Genomic DNA, 14,553 nt, shown 5'->3' with positions numbered 1-14,553 from the left:
TGCCATAAAAGTTACATATCAAACATATCTCAAGTAAATATTCTGAAAGTCAGGTTGCATTCTGGTAAATCTTCCTCATTTCAAGCACTTTCATGTAATTTGTGACAGGAAATAATCTGTTTAAACATTCTTCAATTTTATTTTATTTGTTTATCTAACCAAAGGTCACAGCCTGGCTCAAAGGAAGAGGGAGACCACAAACAGGCTTAAAAAGATATTTTATTGGAATAAAGTAAAGAAATCCCAAACCAGATCAAATGGTACGGCACCCATGGCTGAATGCACCGAATCATGACAAAACCAAGTTCTGGATCAACCAAGGAAGCAGAAGGAGCCACAGAAGGAGCCCTGGAGGCTCAGTCAGAGTCTCACCTGGCCTTCTCAGGTGTGCTGCATCTGAAACTGGGTCAGCTCAGCAAGATTATTCACATCATGAACCAACAAACTGGAAAAACATTCTTATATATTATAGTTATAAATGAGATGTATGTATATATGCACACACACACACTCAGCCTAATTACCAAACACCTTTCTGCATGCTCAAATTCCTTCCATCTTCAGACCGTCTCCAGCCCCATCCACCTAGGAGCAATTTAAGAGGAGGGGGGAACAATACTAAAGAGGACATACATTACAGGTGCAGCTGTTGCTTACAAAGGGCGCGGGACAAAGCATCTGCCCTGACATTATCTTTGCCTTTGCTGGATGTCCAAATTGTAAGGCTGCAAAAAGAGAGCCCAGGCATGAGAGGGGTAGTAAATACCTCAATTGGCTGAGCAGAATCCAAATATACTCTAAAATGCTGTAAGGCCAAAATGAATGTCAAAGCTTCTTAGCTGGCCCTGGTCCCCGCCTCAGTGCTCACCTGTGCAGCCTTCTCACCTGTCACAGATGGTTACTCACCTCCCATCCATCACCACTGACTGCTCCCACACTACTTAAGGCCTCAGAGGAGTCTGAGTCCTGCTGGATCGTTGTGCTACTTCCTCAGTGTAACCCAGTGATGTCCTTGTGTTCTCCTAGTGCTAACGTCAACCTCTCTCTGTGTATAGATTCCCTGGACTTTGGCCTGTTTTCCTTCCCCATGGATCCTGAGTGGATAAGGGTAAGAGTGAGTTTGGACTGGATTATTGTGTGGAGTCCCGTGAGTCAGTGAGCGTGTGAAGAAGAGTTTGGACCTTCCCCTGGCTGCCCTGGACCCCTCCCCCCAGCACTGTGTATATGTGTATATCTCACCTGGTGACACCTGTGTAAATAAACTCATTCAGAGTCCTGTGTTTGAGTCCTGCACTTGTAATCGGGACAGTTATGCAGATTGGGATGGGAACTGATAAGAGTTTAGTGATTATAATTCCATTATCAATATCACTTATCGATTCTCATTGGTTCCAGTTTGAGAGTCACCATCATCTGTAAGCAGCATATCAAAGACATTACATCCATGCACATTAACTACATGCTGTGTGATCAAATATTTGTGCCTGTTGGAGGTGTTCCCCGCTTTGTTGTGATCGGTGATGTTAAAAAAGTTAATGCACATGTTACACAGAACACTTGTCTTAAAAGTAATGCAGTACGTTACTTAATTACACCCAGGATAAAGACATTCGTGCACTACTCGTTACTTTCATGTTACTCTATAAGGTGATCTGAACACTGTCACATAATTACCATTGAACAATATAAAGCTACAGGCTACAGTCGCACACACCAACACAATCCTATCCTGATGAACTCACACGTGATCTTTCTCTTAGTGTTAGAGCAGGAAGCAAAGATGAAAACCAGCACAAAGAGACTTCAGAACGATCTTGTGGTGATTCTACTGTAGAAACATGAACAGGTAGAAACCTGCAGCCTGACTGCTGTTAAAGTTCAGCAGCGGCTCACTTATCACTGTGCTGGGCTGGGTCAGATTTACTCAGCTTCAGCATCACTCTGGGTTCTTGGCTAGCTTAGAGTTAGCATGCTGTTTGTGCAGGTGCTTGCTAAGAGCCAAAGTTGTGTGAACACTATGATGCAGCTGTTTCTGTCCTGCAGCAGTCTCCACTTTATAATCGCGCTCTCATCCTTTCCCCTACAATAATAAAAGTCTTGTCCATATGGTCTAAACTGCGCCACTATTTTCTCCTCTGACACACGAGCTGAAATCAGCTGGTCGTAGAGTGCAAGAACCGATAAATCGGGATCGATAGGCAGGCAGACTAACGATTCCAAGGAACTGCTGGGAACAGGTTCTCTACAAGAACCAGTTCTGGATTCCCATCCCTATATGCAGATGATATCTATCTATGAAGCCAGATGATAAACACCAATTAGTTACAGTAGGAATGTCATGAAGACCTCTAAGTTTCTGCTTCTAAATTCAGATAAAACTGAGGTTATGGGGCTCGGCCCTTGCATTTATTACTTGTAGGCTGGACTACTGTAGTTTGTTATTATCAGGATGGCAGCCTAGGCTGCTGGAGGCTTCCCATGATGCACTGAGCATTTCTTCTTCACTCACCTGTGTTTGTACACCACTCTACATCTAATCATTAGTTATTATTAATCCCTGGTTCTCTTCCTGACTTCCTCCCCAACTGGTCACTGTAGATGGGCCTGGTTTGGAGGAGATTCCTGTTCAAAGAGTTTTTCCTTCCCCCTGTTGCCAAGTGATACTCACAGGGCCTCATCTGATTGTTCTCTGTATTATTGTAGGGTCTTCACCTTGCAATATGAAGTGCTTTGAGGTAACTGTTGTTTTGACTTGGCTCTATAACGTCGCAGAAACAGCTCCAGTAGGTATGCTCCAAGTCTTACTTCATTTTCATGTTGACATACTGCAGGATGACTCGTCTCCAGGATCACCATGTCCTTACTGATGGAGCTCCAGTCAGCCATGACCTGCTGGACAGCAGTCTCCTTATGGGATACTGTCTTTGTAGATTATGTCTGTGTTTTTGTTCTTAGAGCCATGAAGTGATCAGCATGCAAGCATGGAATAGGATTTTAACATGCTCACCTGCATGTGAAAAACTACCCCAGCAGTGTGTTCGGCTGCTCTGTTTCCCGAGTTTCTGTAAACTTCATTTAAAACTACAGACAAAGAGTCGAGTGCTTACATACAAACACAAACTGCTCACAGACCATATACTGTCAGCCTGTGGCACGTGTCTCATTGCAGTGAGTGATCTACATGGTAAGAAGAAATGTAGACATGTTACTGCAAAAGAAGCTTTCTGTGGTCTAAATATTGACCTGCTAGCTGTTGCAATGAGTCCAGTAGTTGCTGAGGGAATTCATCACTGCTGTTGTTGTCTGAATCCAGTTTAAGTCAAAGCACTGTTTGAACAGAGCTCAACCAAATGACTGTGGCTTTGAATGATTAATGGATCCTTAACACCTCTGCTCCACTGCCACAAGGACAGATGCAGCTTTACTACGTCGTACAACAACACCTGCACTCATTTCAGATTAACTTTCATTTGCATATTTGAGATACTTCATTCATTGATTATTTAATTAAACTCCTTTACTGTATTTGCTTTTGTCGTCTGACCTGTTTAGTTCTCAGATGTTGTATCTTATTGAGTTAGGTTGTTTTTTATGCTTTAACTGCAATGCCACAATAATTTCCCAGCTTCTGGGATAAATAAATTATTTCTCATCTCTTCTAATCTTATCGTAGCAACAAAACGTTGCAAATGTACATATCTATGACTCAGTCAGTGTAAAGAACAGACAGTTTACTGAAGCACTAACTTTGAGTGTTAAGGTTAATGATGACAGTCTGGAAACCTCTGCCCTCTAAGCCATGACAGTGATCCTAAACGCTGTTTACTTAAATGAAGTTGGGCTGCTTCATAATAACAGCCAAGAAGCTGTGAGAACAAATCTTTTTACATATGATTTTTAAAAGAGGCTGATTTTAAATCTGTGGAAATCCAACAAACATCTTTCAGTTATACAGTCATATTTGGTTATTGGAGGCATCTCCATGGCACTGCTGTCTTCTACAAAGCAGACACTGCATGCATACACATTATGAAAAACACATGGCACACAGAATGAGGCAGAAAGCTGCTCCATGCAGTCGTCTGCTGTGGTAATTTATGTACATTAAGGGAATTCCATGCTCCAAAATTGCTCACTGGCAGCCTCCCAGTGTCCTGATTTAAACCCTGCACCATGTGGAACTGAGAGATGCTGAAACTACCACTGTGGCTTTCGTAATAGGAAACTTTCTACAGGTTCTCATTAGTACTGACTCAACATTTGGCTAGTCGTAGACTATTCCACAGCATCTGTTAGACCTTGAGAAGAGGAGCTCTGGTAGCTCTGCTCTTTAGGTGGTAGTAATAAGAAATGAGGCATCATAGACATCTTATAGGCACAAGTAAGAGCATAACAATCAGTTAATCAGAACATGATATGCAGCTCTTCATGAAAGTTTTGGGGAGTTAAAAACGATGTGTAGATGCAAAGGTTCTAAGATTTCTTGATGGATTTTGATCTATTTCAGTGTTTTCTGTGTCTTCATGTAATCCCCGACTGTCGTCAGAATGCTGAGATCAGGGCTCGGTGGGCCTGAGCAGTAAGAATCCAAATAAGTGCCTAAAATCGACCCCACACTGTAACAGATCAAAGGGATGGATCCCGCAGAAAAGCGGCGAATCACCTTTAACATTTTCTAAATATATTCCCATTGAACTGATTTAGCGTGTTTGGCGCAGTAGGAAGGACATCCTTCACATCTGAGATGTGTAACTTATCACATCTGAGAAAGAAATCCCTGAGATAAAGAGACAGTCACTTTACTTTGAAATCCTCTCTTCGGGTATGTTTCCTGCTGAAGTGTAACTTGACGCAGCGCGGTGGACCACCGCATCCAGCATCCAGGAGGAGACTGAAGGGTGAAGGGCTGACGAGCTGCAGCTTGTGAGGTGAGTGTAGATACTTTGGAGATGGATGTTTGAGGATTATGAACCACAGTCCACGTTTGTTGTGAGCTGTGAGGCGGTTGTGCAGCTCCTCTGTGTTTGCGGTGAGGTCTATTTAAAGGTTAGTTTTACTAACAGTGATTCGTGTTCTCATAGAGGTGGCACAGGATGAGGCGGTGGGGCACTTGGTATCCTGTCATACAGCGGAGTTACATCGCTGGTTTATAGATATTAATATTTAAAATGAGTATGAATGAAGGGGCTGTAGGCCTGAGCCAGCAGCGTCCTTGAGCTGTGAAGGACAGAGCTGCATCAGCAGGGATGCAGTGACGTCAGCGATGCTCTGCTCTGTTAGCCTCTGTTGATGCACGAATTACCAAAAGGAACTACATTTATGACGTTGATGATTAATAATCATGGTGATTCCTTATGTGGGTTTCCGTTCATCATCCTGATATGTGGACCACTCTCCGCTGTCGTGTGTCGTGTGGCCTAGTGCCAGTAACGCCGGTGTGACAGACGAGCATTAGCATCTTTAGCCTGTTCTAGCATCAGCTGTTCACTTACAGTACACGAGTGAGACAGACAGGCCTGCTAAAACCAGACTCCTGCCTCTATACGATATATGAGGTGTGTGTGTGGAGTTTAATGTCTGTGGAGTTTAATGTCTGTGGTGTTTAATGTCTGTGGAGTTTAATGTCTGTGGTGTTTAATGTCTGTCTGTGGAGTTTAATGTCTGTCTGTGGTGTTTAATGTCTGTCTGTGGAGTTTAATGTCTGTCTGTGGTGTTTAATGTCTGTCTGTGGTGTTTAATGTCTGTCTGTGGTGTTTAATGTCTGTCTGTGGAGTTTAATGTCTGTGGAGTTTCAGTGAGATTTTTGGCTTTTTATAGTGCACTTGTCTTATTTGACTCTTTCCTGCTGTAGGACGCGTTCATCAGCAGCGTGCAGTTTAAAGTGTGTCCCTGAGAGCTTCTCTTCAGGTTTTAAAACGTGTACAAAATGAAATTGCTGATAATGGACAGATGATGTGTGTTGTATCACATTAGTGTCACCAAGTCATCTAACAAGACATTGTGTAGAGGCTGTAGCAATCAAACAACAACTGTAAAATCCACATTTCAGTGTTTTTCTCAAAACAAATTTTCCATTTTATTCTCAAAATTTCAACGTTATTCTCAAAATGATGAACAATATTTTTTTTCCTTAGCTGTCTTATGTCTCTGGTGTGTGGGAGCTGTACCCCATGAAACCCACACAGAGAGGACAGGTGCAGAAATGCCCCCACCAGGGTTTTCACCTGGAACTTTCTTGTGAGGAGGCTGTGCTAAACCACAGAGTTTAAAGACACAAATAACTATTTGTTGATTATTTTACAGATAAAACACTGAAGAAAATGATTAGTAACTGCAGCCCGTATAAACCTGAAACCATACTATGCTTTATTATAGTAAAGTCTGAAGAGTACAGTAAAGTATAATGCTGTATAGCGTGATAAAAGGTGTGGTACTATGGTATATTTGGTATTTTATATAGTTATTGTGTACTTGCTGTTGAATCTTCCTGTCGTTGGTGCAGTGTTTGTTTATCCTAGCTGAGGTGGAGTGCAGAGGTCATCATGGGGGAACTGTTCAGAAGTGAGGAGATGACTCTGGCCCAGCTCTTTCTCCAGTCAGAAGCAGCCTACTGCTGTGTGAGCGAGCTGGGAGAACTGGGCATGGTCCAGTTTAGAGATGTGAGTATAAATGGTGCCAGACTGACACATCTTTCATATGACATCAACATGTTGGCGGTAAAATAAAAAGTCATTTTTGATTATCATGGTGTAAGCTGGTTTAAGTCAATGCCAAATTCCAATAATACATTTTGAAACATGTATTTTTGGTCTTTTTCTAACAACAGCTGAATCCAGATGTAAACGTGTTCCAGCGCAAGTTTGTGAATGAAGTGAGGAGATGCGAGGAGATGGACAGGAAGCTGAGTGAGTGCTGCTGCTCAGTCTGAGTCACTTTCTGTTCCCTTGTTGTGGTAACGAGGTAATTACTGAGTTTCCTTGATGAACAGGGTTTGTTGAGAAGGAGATCAAAAAAGCCAACATCCCGACAGTGGACACTGGAGAGAACCCGGAAGTACCTTTTCCCAGAGACATGATTGATCTGGAGGTAATCAGCCACTTCCAAAACAGTGTTTCCTTCATGTCCATAGCTTTTATTGACTTGGTCCAAAATGTTGTATCTATCAAAATAACGTATCAGCATTTTCACAATTAACTGTGCATGCTGCTTATGTTTGGCAGGCCACATTTGAGAAGCTGGAGAATGAACTAAAGGAGATAAACACCAACCAGGAAGCCCTGAAGAAGAACTTCCTGGAGCTGACGGAGCTCAAACACATCCTCCATCGAACACAGCAGTTTTTTAATGAGGTTTGCTCAGTCCACCCGCTCACACATACACTACACAGAAGAACATAAAGAGTATTAGAGCACTGATAGCTTTGATTATGCATCGATTAAGGCAGCAGTTCACTGTCAGACAGCAGACGATGACATGAGCTTTGCAGCTACAACATTGCAGTCAAATGGTTTGTCTGTAGCCGCCTACTGTGCCTCCATAATGTTTGGGACAAAGACAAAGTTTTGCAGTTTTACCTCTGAACACCACCACATTGGATTGTAAATCAAACACTGAGTATCTTATTGAAGTGCAGACTTTTGGCTTTAATTCAAAACATTTTTAAAAGATTTCATTTAAGAACTGCAGCTATGTGCATAAACAGTCCACAGCCTTAAAGTTTCTGGGACAATGGACTGTCAGCAGTTCAGTCAGCTGTCAGTGATGCAGGCCAGGTGAGGCCAAAGGAAGCAGACGTAATATCTGAAGTTGATTTAAAGTATTGACGTTGTGTTTTATGCCTTTCCTTGCTTTTGATGTAATTTTAAATATGAAGCTGAAAGAGATGTTAGTGCAGGTGAGGGCGGGCATCATTAGGCTGGAAAACCTGGATAAACCTACAGTGTCAGAGAGGAAGGAGGTGGCTAACTCAACATGGATGACTTGCTAAGAAGAATGATTGCACCAACAGGCCTGAAAGAAGACAAAGTGCATGATGACAGAATTATTTCCATGATTAAGAAAAACCAATTTCATGACATGTAACCAAGACAGAAAGACTCAGGCAGGTGAGTCCCTGTCAGAGTCTACAGTCAACGTTAGCCTAGTTTACAACAAGGAGCAAACCACTGATTACTCTCACACAGTCTGTACACAGAAATACTGGGACAGCTGGACCAAAGTGACTTGTACCAGTGGTGCAGTGCTACACTGATAACACAGCACACCACAGTGCAAAGGACCCAAAACAAACTGCAAAAGCAACAAAGAGTTTCTGGAGGTAAAGAACTGATGGGATATACTTCGCCTCTGAGTCAGTCATTAGTCTGAACCCAGCAGCTTTTCAGTTACCAAAGAGGATGCAGAGAGAAACATAAACCAGCTTCTCTGGGACTTTTTTGTCCTGGCCTGGTCCCAGTTCTGTTTATGGTTATAGTGTGGAGCTCCTGTTTATTCGGCCTCCCCGGAGTCTCTGTGTCACCTTACTTCCTGTTTTATTTTGGTAGTCTATTGTCCAGTGTGTGTTGCATTCAGTTTATTCCCTTGTTTTCACCTGTATGTTTGCACACCTGTTCCCTTGTGTGTCTATGCTGCACAGCCTCAGTCCTGCCTTTGTCCTTGTTGTACTGTGTGCGCTCTGGCAGAGATTTATTTGTTGTTTTATTTTATTAGGATCAGTTTCCTGTTAAACAAATACTATAAGCTTCTTCAAAGTTTCCCATTCCATGCACCCGCTGTGTGAGCGTTCCAGGTCTTTAGCACATGAGTCTGTACAAGACATTTGTGACTAGCTGACCTCAGAAAGTCTTTCCAACATAAAAATGTATTGTTCTAGTAGTTGCAGCACTCTGCAGTAACTCACTGGAACTTCTGTAACATGTGTTTCTCTCTTTATTTGATACTTCAGCGATGTTTCACACCCTTTGCAACTGTTACAGGCCTTGCAGCGGCAGTGCAAACGTCTTTGTGTGTTGCATGGGCCTAACTGGTAACTTCCTGCACCTGATGAGGTGCTTTTTGTTTTTTTGTTGGCAGATGGAGGATCCTAACCTGCTGGAGGAGTCATCGGCTCTGATGGAGGGTAGTGAGGGGGGCCGCGGGGCCCCACTCAGACTAGGGTGAGCCTGAGGACTGTCCTCCAATAGTCACACTGTTCTCAGTTTGTTGTAGCACATATTGAAGTAGCAATGTGTGTCATTCCCTTGCTCTCTTTCTCTGCATTTTCCAATAAGGATAAACGTATAAAGTAACACACACTAACAACTCCAGCAACAATTTATTTAGTTCATCGAGGCAACAGTTTCTCTCAAATGAGGACCAAGCGCTCCAACAGCTCACGAAACACAAGTTATCCAGGACAATCTGTTAATGTGGAAATAAAAACTGAAATTAAATTTGACAGTCTTCTTCTGGATGTCTCGTGGTTAATGAGCACAGTCTGATTAGTGAGCTTTTCTACTCTCTCTGAGAGAGGTTAACTAACCTTTAACATTCACACTCCACTGCATGCATCAGAGAGCAACTTGGGGTTAGTATCTTGCCCAACGGTATTTGGCAGGCAGACTGGAGCAGACAGGGATCGAACCATCAACCTTCTGATTAGTAGATAACCTGCTGTACCTGCTGTACCTGCTGAACTACAGCCAAGGACTAAATATTAGAAATAGCCATTTACTGCATATACCTTATCCGCTGATGCAAGAGGAGCTAGATGCTGTGATTTTGCCATGCTAAATGCTCACTACAGTACTGAGGAAGTACTGAGACTGTTGTCTCTTGTAACTGCTCTCTCTGGGACTTTGCATGTTTAGCTCATTTGGCTAAAGGCGTGGCACCACAGTACTGGTCATTTTATTAGATATATGATCCTGATCCCTTAGTGCAGGGGTCTCCAACTCCAGGTCTCGAGGGCCGGTGTCCTGCAGGTTTTAGATCTGACCCTGGGTCAGCACACCTGAATCACATGATTAGTTCATTCCCAGGCCTCTGGAGAACTACAGGACATGTTGAGGAGGTCATTTAGTCATTTAAATCAGCTGTGATGGATCAAGGACACGTCTAAAACCTGCAGGACACCGGCCCTCGAGGCCTGGAGTTGGACACCTCTGCCTTAGTGGATCTCAAGGTCACATTTGTCACCTGTGAACTGTGATGGATTATTAGTTGGATAAGCTGCAACATTTCTGTGGTGCAGTTTCGTGGCCGGAGTGATCAGCAGGGAGAGGATTCCCACCTTTGAGCGGATGCTGTGGAGAGTGTGTCGTGGTAATGTCTTTTTAAGGAAGGCAGAGATCGAGGACCCACTAGAGGACCCCACCACAGTGAGTACAGTAATAGTGGAGTTGTGGAGAGTAGTAATGAGAACAGAGTTTCAAACAAGAATGGAATAATAACACACATAAATAATACATGTGGAATTCTGGGGACATTGCCTTGCTTGCACGTTAGAGTTAAACACAGAGCACTATCTAATATTTCGTTCCCTTTCCAACAGGGAGATCAAGTCCACAAGTCAGTGTTCATCATCTTCTTCCAGGGTGACCAGCTGAAGAACCGGGTGAAGAAGATCTGTGAGGGGTGGGTGTCGCATGAAAAGCCGTTCTTGCTGTCACTGTTAGGTTTTGTTGACAGTCTCCATTTTAATATGTAGAGTCACGCAGCGTGATGCTTATGTTTAGTCCTGACATGGTTACACGATCACATAGTTAGTATCACAGCTAAGTGCTAGTTAAGGTGGGAATGTGAGCGCTGTGTTACAGCTGTAAATCCACAGAGTGGAACATTTTCTAGAGAGTGACACACATGACCCGTCACAAAGTTCAATTCAGTTTTATTCATACAGCTCCACCTCACAGCAACAGTCAGCTCAAGCTGCTTTATATTGTAAGGTAGACCCTACAATAATACACACAGAGAAAAGCCCAAGAATCATATGACCCCCTACGAGCAAGCACTTTGGTGACAGGGGGAAGGAAAAACTCGCGGGGCCATCTGCTGCAACAGGTTGTCCCACAAAGTGTGGGAGAGCGATGTGTGTTCCACGCTGTGTGTCAGACTGACTGTGGGGTTCCTGCAGGTTCCGTGCGTCCCTCTACCCCTGCCCAGAGACCCCGCAGGAGAGGAAGGAGATGCTGGCTGGAGTCAACAGCCGCATCGATGACCTCCAAATGGTAAGTTATGTGTGCTCTACAGGCTTCTGCCAATGCTTACAGTCTTGTAAAAATAAAGCAGAGGGGAGGAGTTGACCTTGGACAGATGCCTATTTATTGTTTGAGCCACAGAGCTGTTAGCAGTGCACTTGTTTTGCTCACTAAACAAGATGAAATCCATGAGACGCTCTGCACAACAGTGACTCTGTGCTCAGGCTCCTGCACCTTTCCTTGAGAACATTTATTTCCAGTCAAATTACAAAGGCCCTTGTAGTGTAGACAGGCTTTATTGTGCTACACGTCTTATCTTTGAAAGACCCTTGTCCTTTATGTGCTCTGGTTCCCCTGTTTCTCCTTATTAAGACAGGAAAAAACCTGTTCTGCTTGAAAGGTCTGCACTGGGCTGATCCTGCCAGACACACACTCTGCCACAACAGAGCCTAGGATTACACTGAAATACAAGTTGTGTGAATGAATATGAATATAACGTAGGTTTGTTGCACTGCTGAAACTGCATATTTCAAACTTCAACAAGAAAACGTGAAAAATCAAAGAACCGTGTGTCACTTTTATAGAAATGCTCAGTTTAACAAAACGAAACATCCTTCTGCGCTGCTGCTGTAGGTGCTGAACCAAACCGAGGACCACCGTCAGCGAGTGCTTCAGGCTGCTTCTAAGACCATGCGGGTGTGGTTCATCAAGGTGAGGAAGATGAAGGCCATCTACCATACGCTGAACCTCTGCAACATCGACGTCACCCAGAAGTGTCTGATAGCTGAGGTGTGGTGTCCTGTCTCAGACCTGGACTCTATCCAGTTTGCTCTGCGCAGAGGAACGGTGAGTGTGGCTCTGTCTCTGCCCGTCGCACATTTCTCTGTTCTGGTTCCTCATGCTGTGCATCTGAGAGAGTTTTTATAAAATGAGGAAAAAGAAACCAGAATGTTTCCAAACAGAATAGCTGTGTCTTAGTTAGGAGTCAACTTTATTGTCATTACACATGTATAAATACGGGGTAACCAAATACAGTTTGCATCTAATCAGAAGTGCAAAGAGCAGATGGTTTGTTGAAATGTTCCCATAGTTACCACCCATTGGTAACTAAGTAAAACTTTATTCATATGGCACCTTTAAAGAAATACAATCACAAAGTGCTTCACAAGAGCCAACAATGCATAAAAAACAAGAAACATGAATACAAAACAGGTTTAAAATGATATGTTTTTAACTGGAGGCTACTGATCTCAAGTCCAAAGAGAGAGTTCCAGAGTCTGAGCCCACTGAACACATGGCTCTGATCCTTTTGTTGTCAGCTCAGTATGGGGCACCATGAGCAGGCCCTGGTCACAGGACCATGAGGGACGCATGGTTGCAGAAACTCCCTGATATAGCCGAGTGCCTGTACATGAAAAGCTCTCCAAGTCAGTAAAAGAATCTTATATTGCACACTGAAATAAACCAGAAGCCAGTGCAGCTGCATCAGGAGCACGTGGAAACTCTGAGGATTTTGTCAGAAGCCTGTCAGGATCATTCTGAGCAACCGTTCTAGGGAGGTTTTGCTAAGACACGTGTACAGTGCACTGCAGTAAGCCAATTGTGATGAAACAACTGCGTGAATAATCATTTCCAGTGGAGCAGTATGTTTTAGATGATAAACACAGGAACGAGCCTGAGACGTCACATGTGCATCCACATGGGCCACAGAACCAACACGTCCAAGTGTCTCCTTTATCCCAGACACACGTTTCTGCTGCAGAGACGGTTATTTCAGTTTGTCTTGATTTGGTTGAAGAAAACTGTCTGCCAGCCACCGTTTACCAGTGTCTAGGCACTTTAATGAACTGTGGAGTTGACGCATTTCATGTAAGTGAAACAAAGTGTACAGCTAAGTATCATCTGCATAGCAGCCAGTGATTAGAGATGTGTTTAAAGGTGAAAGAATGTGCCCGAGGGGAGCAAACACAGTTAAAACACAACCTCGGGGTACACCCAAACCAACTGGATCTGTACTTAGAAGCTGCTGCAGGAAACACCTGTCAGACAGGTATGAAGAGGACCACTACACCAACCCAGCACCTCAGCCTGCTGAGCAGAATGGAAAGAAATGTATAGAAAAACACTTCTATATATCATATTTTAAATTTCAGTTGGCGCAGGGCAACAAAAGCCTCAGAAAGCTGCGTAAAGCTTAAAGAATACCTGACGGGTAATCTCCCTATTTCAACTAAGTTACATAGTTGGATGAGGAGAGCATCTGAGAGACGCTCTGTCTTTAGCTGTAAAGACAAAGTTCTCTGGTCTTTAAAAGAATCTGTGGACCTTTGGATAAGGAACTTATTGCATGGCCATGTTCTTTGTACAGCAGGTAGGTGTTAAAAACAGACGTGACGGTGGAAATCACTGAGGTCTGAGGTACAGTCAGAGGTGTTTCAATGCTGGTCATTCAGCAACTTCTAAACGAGGCTTTATTTCACAGGAGAGGAGTGGATCAACAGTGCCCTCCATCCTAAACAGGATGCAGACCAAACAGACTCCACCCACCTTCAACAAGACCAACAAGTTCACGTCAGGCTTCCAGAACATTGTGGACGCCTACGGCATCGGAAGCTACCGAGAAATCAATCCAGGTCATTGGTTCATGTTGAAATTACTGTTCACTAAAACTTGTGATTGTGACTGCAGTGAATGTGAAGCTCTCCTGCACGCTGCAGTACTTTGGTTCAGTGTTCAGGCCAAACTAATCGAGTGTCAACCAAACGAACAGAGCGATTTTGGTTCTGTTACAAAGGATTCGTTACTTTGTGTGTAAAATGTGTTATTTGCTTCTAGCCAAACATTTTAGTAAAATTTCAGCAGCAGAGTTGAATAATGATTGTTTGGCGGTGGATCCCTGTGTGCCTACAGCTCCGTACACCATCATCACCTTCCCCTTCCTGTTTGCTGTGATGTTTGGCGACATGGGGCACGGCCTGTTGATGACCTGCGCTGCCCTCTACCTGGTCGTTCGAGAGAGTCGCCTCCTCGCCCAGAAGAGTGACAATGAGGTACGTTAACACAAGTAGAAGTAATCCAATATAGTTATGTAAAGTTATTCAGTCAGTAATCAGAAGCATCATATTTCAGTGTTTTCTGTTTGCTTCTGTAGATGTTCAACATGATTTTTGCTGGGCGCTACATCATCCTTCTGATGGGGATCTTCTCCGTCTACACAGGCGTCATTTACAATGACTGTTTCTCTAAGTCACTCAACATGTTTGGGTCTGGCTGGAGTGTCAGGCCCATGTTTGGCCCCAAAGGAGCCAACTGGACGTAAGTTCAGGCTCTGATCTTTGATTTCTGCCTGATTATTCTGTAATATATTCCAGTTTTT

At 43.5% G+C, this 14,553-nt stretch overlaps 1 protein-coding gene across 6 annotated transcripts in view; it reads left to right on the top strand.

Moving 5' to 3' along the window:
- The first annotated feature begins 4,845 nt into the window (after positions 1–4,845).
- atp6v0a1b (ATPase H+ transporting V0 subunit a1b) overlaps positions 4,846–14,553 on the top strand; it is a 29,614-nt gene continuing 19,906 nt past the window's right edge. For 3 of the 6 annotated variants that reach the window (XM_031739420.2, XM_031739412.2, XM_039616149.1), the window contains exons 1-12: positions 6,543–6,659; positions 6,827–6,905; positions 6,989–7,086; positions 7,221–7,349; positions 9,073–9,155; positions 10,232–10,358; positions 10,532–10,614; positions 11,114–11,207; positions 11,811–12,023; positions 13,660–13,810; positions 14,088–14,227; positions 14,329–14,492. In XM_031739420.2, the coding sequence (XP_031595280.1) occupies positions 6,543–6,659; positions 6,827–6,905; positions 6,989–7,086; positions 7,221–7,349; positions 9,073–9,155; positions 10,232–10,358; positions 10,532–10,614; positions 11,114–11,207; positions 11,811–12,023; positions 13,660–13,810; positions 14,088–14,227; positions 14,329–14,492 (1,478 nt within the window). Of the gene's footprint in view, positions 4,929–5,438; positions 5,556–6,307; positions 6,426–6,502; positions 6,660–6,826; positions 6,906–6,988; positions 7,087–7,220; positions 7,350–9,072; positions 9,156–10,231; positions 10,359–10,531; positions 10,615–11,113; positions 11,208–11,810; positions 12,024–13,659; positions 13,811–14,087; positions 14,228–14,328; positions 14,493–14,553 lie in introns of those variants that run through there. The other 3 variants (XM_031739396.2, XM_039616147.1, XM_039616148.1) reach the window with 3 other exon arrangements.

Source organism: Oreochromis aureus, linkage group 8, assembly GCF_013358895.1.
Source record: "Oreochromis aureus strain Israel breed Guangdong linkage group 8, ZZ_aureus, whole genome shotgun sequence".
Classification (NCBI taxonomy): domain Eukaryota; kingdom Metazoa; phylum Chordata; class Actinopteri; order Cichliformes; family Cichlidae; genus Oreochromis; species Oreochromis aureus.
This window is presented reverse-complemented; position numbering and strand designations above follow the sequence as displayed.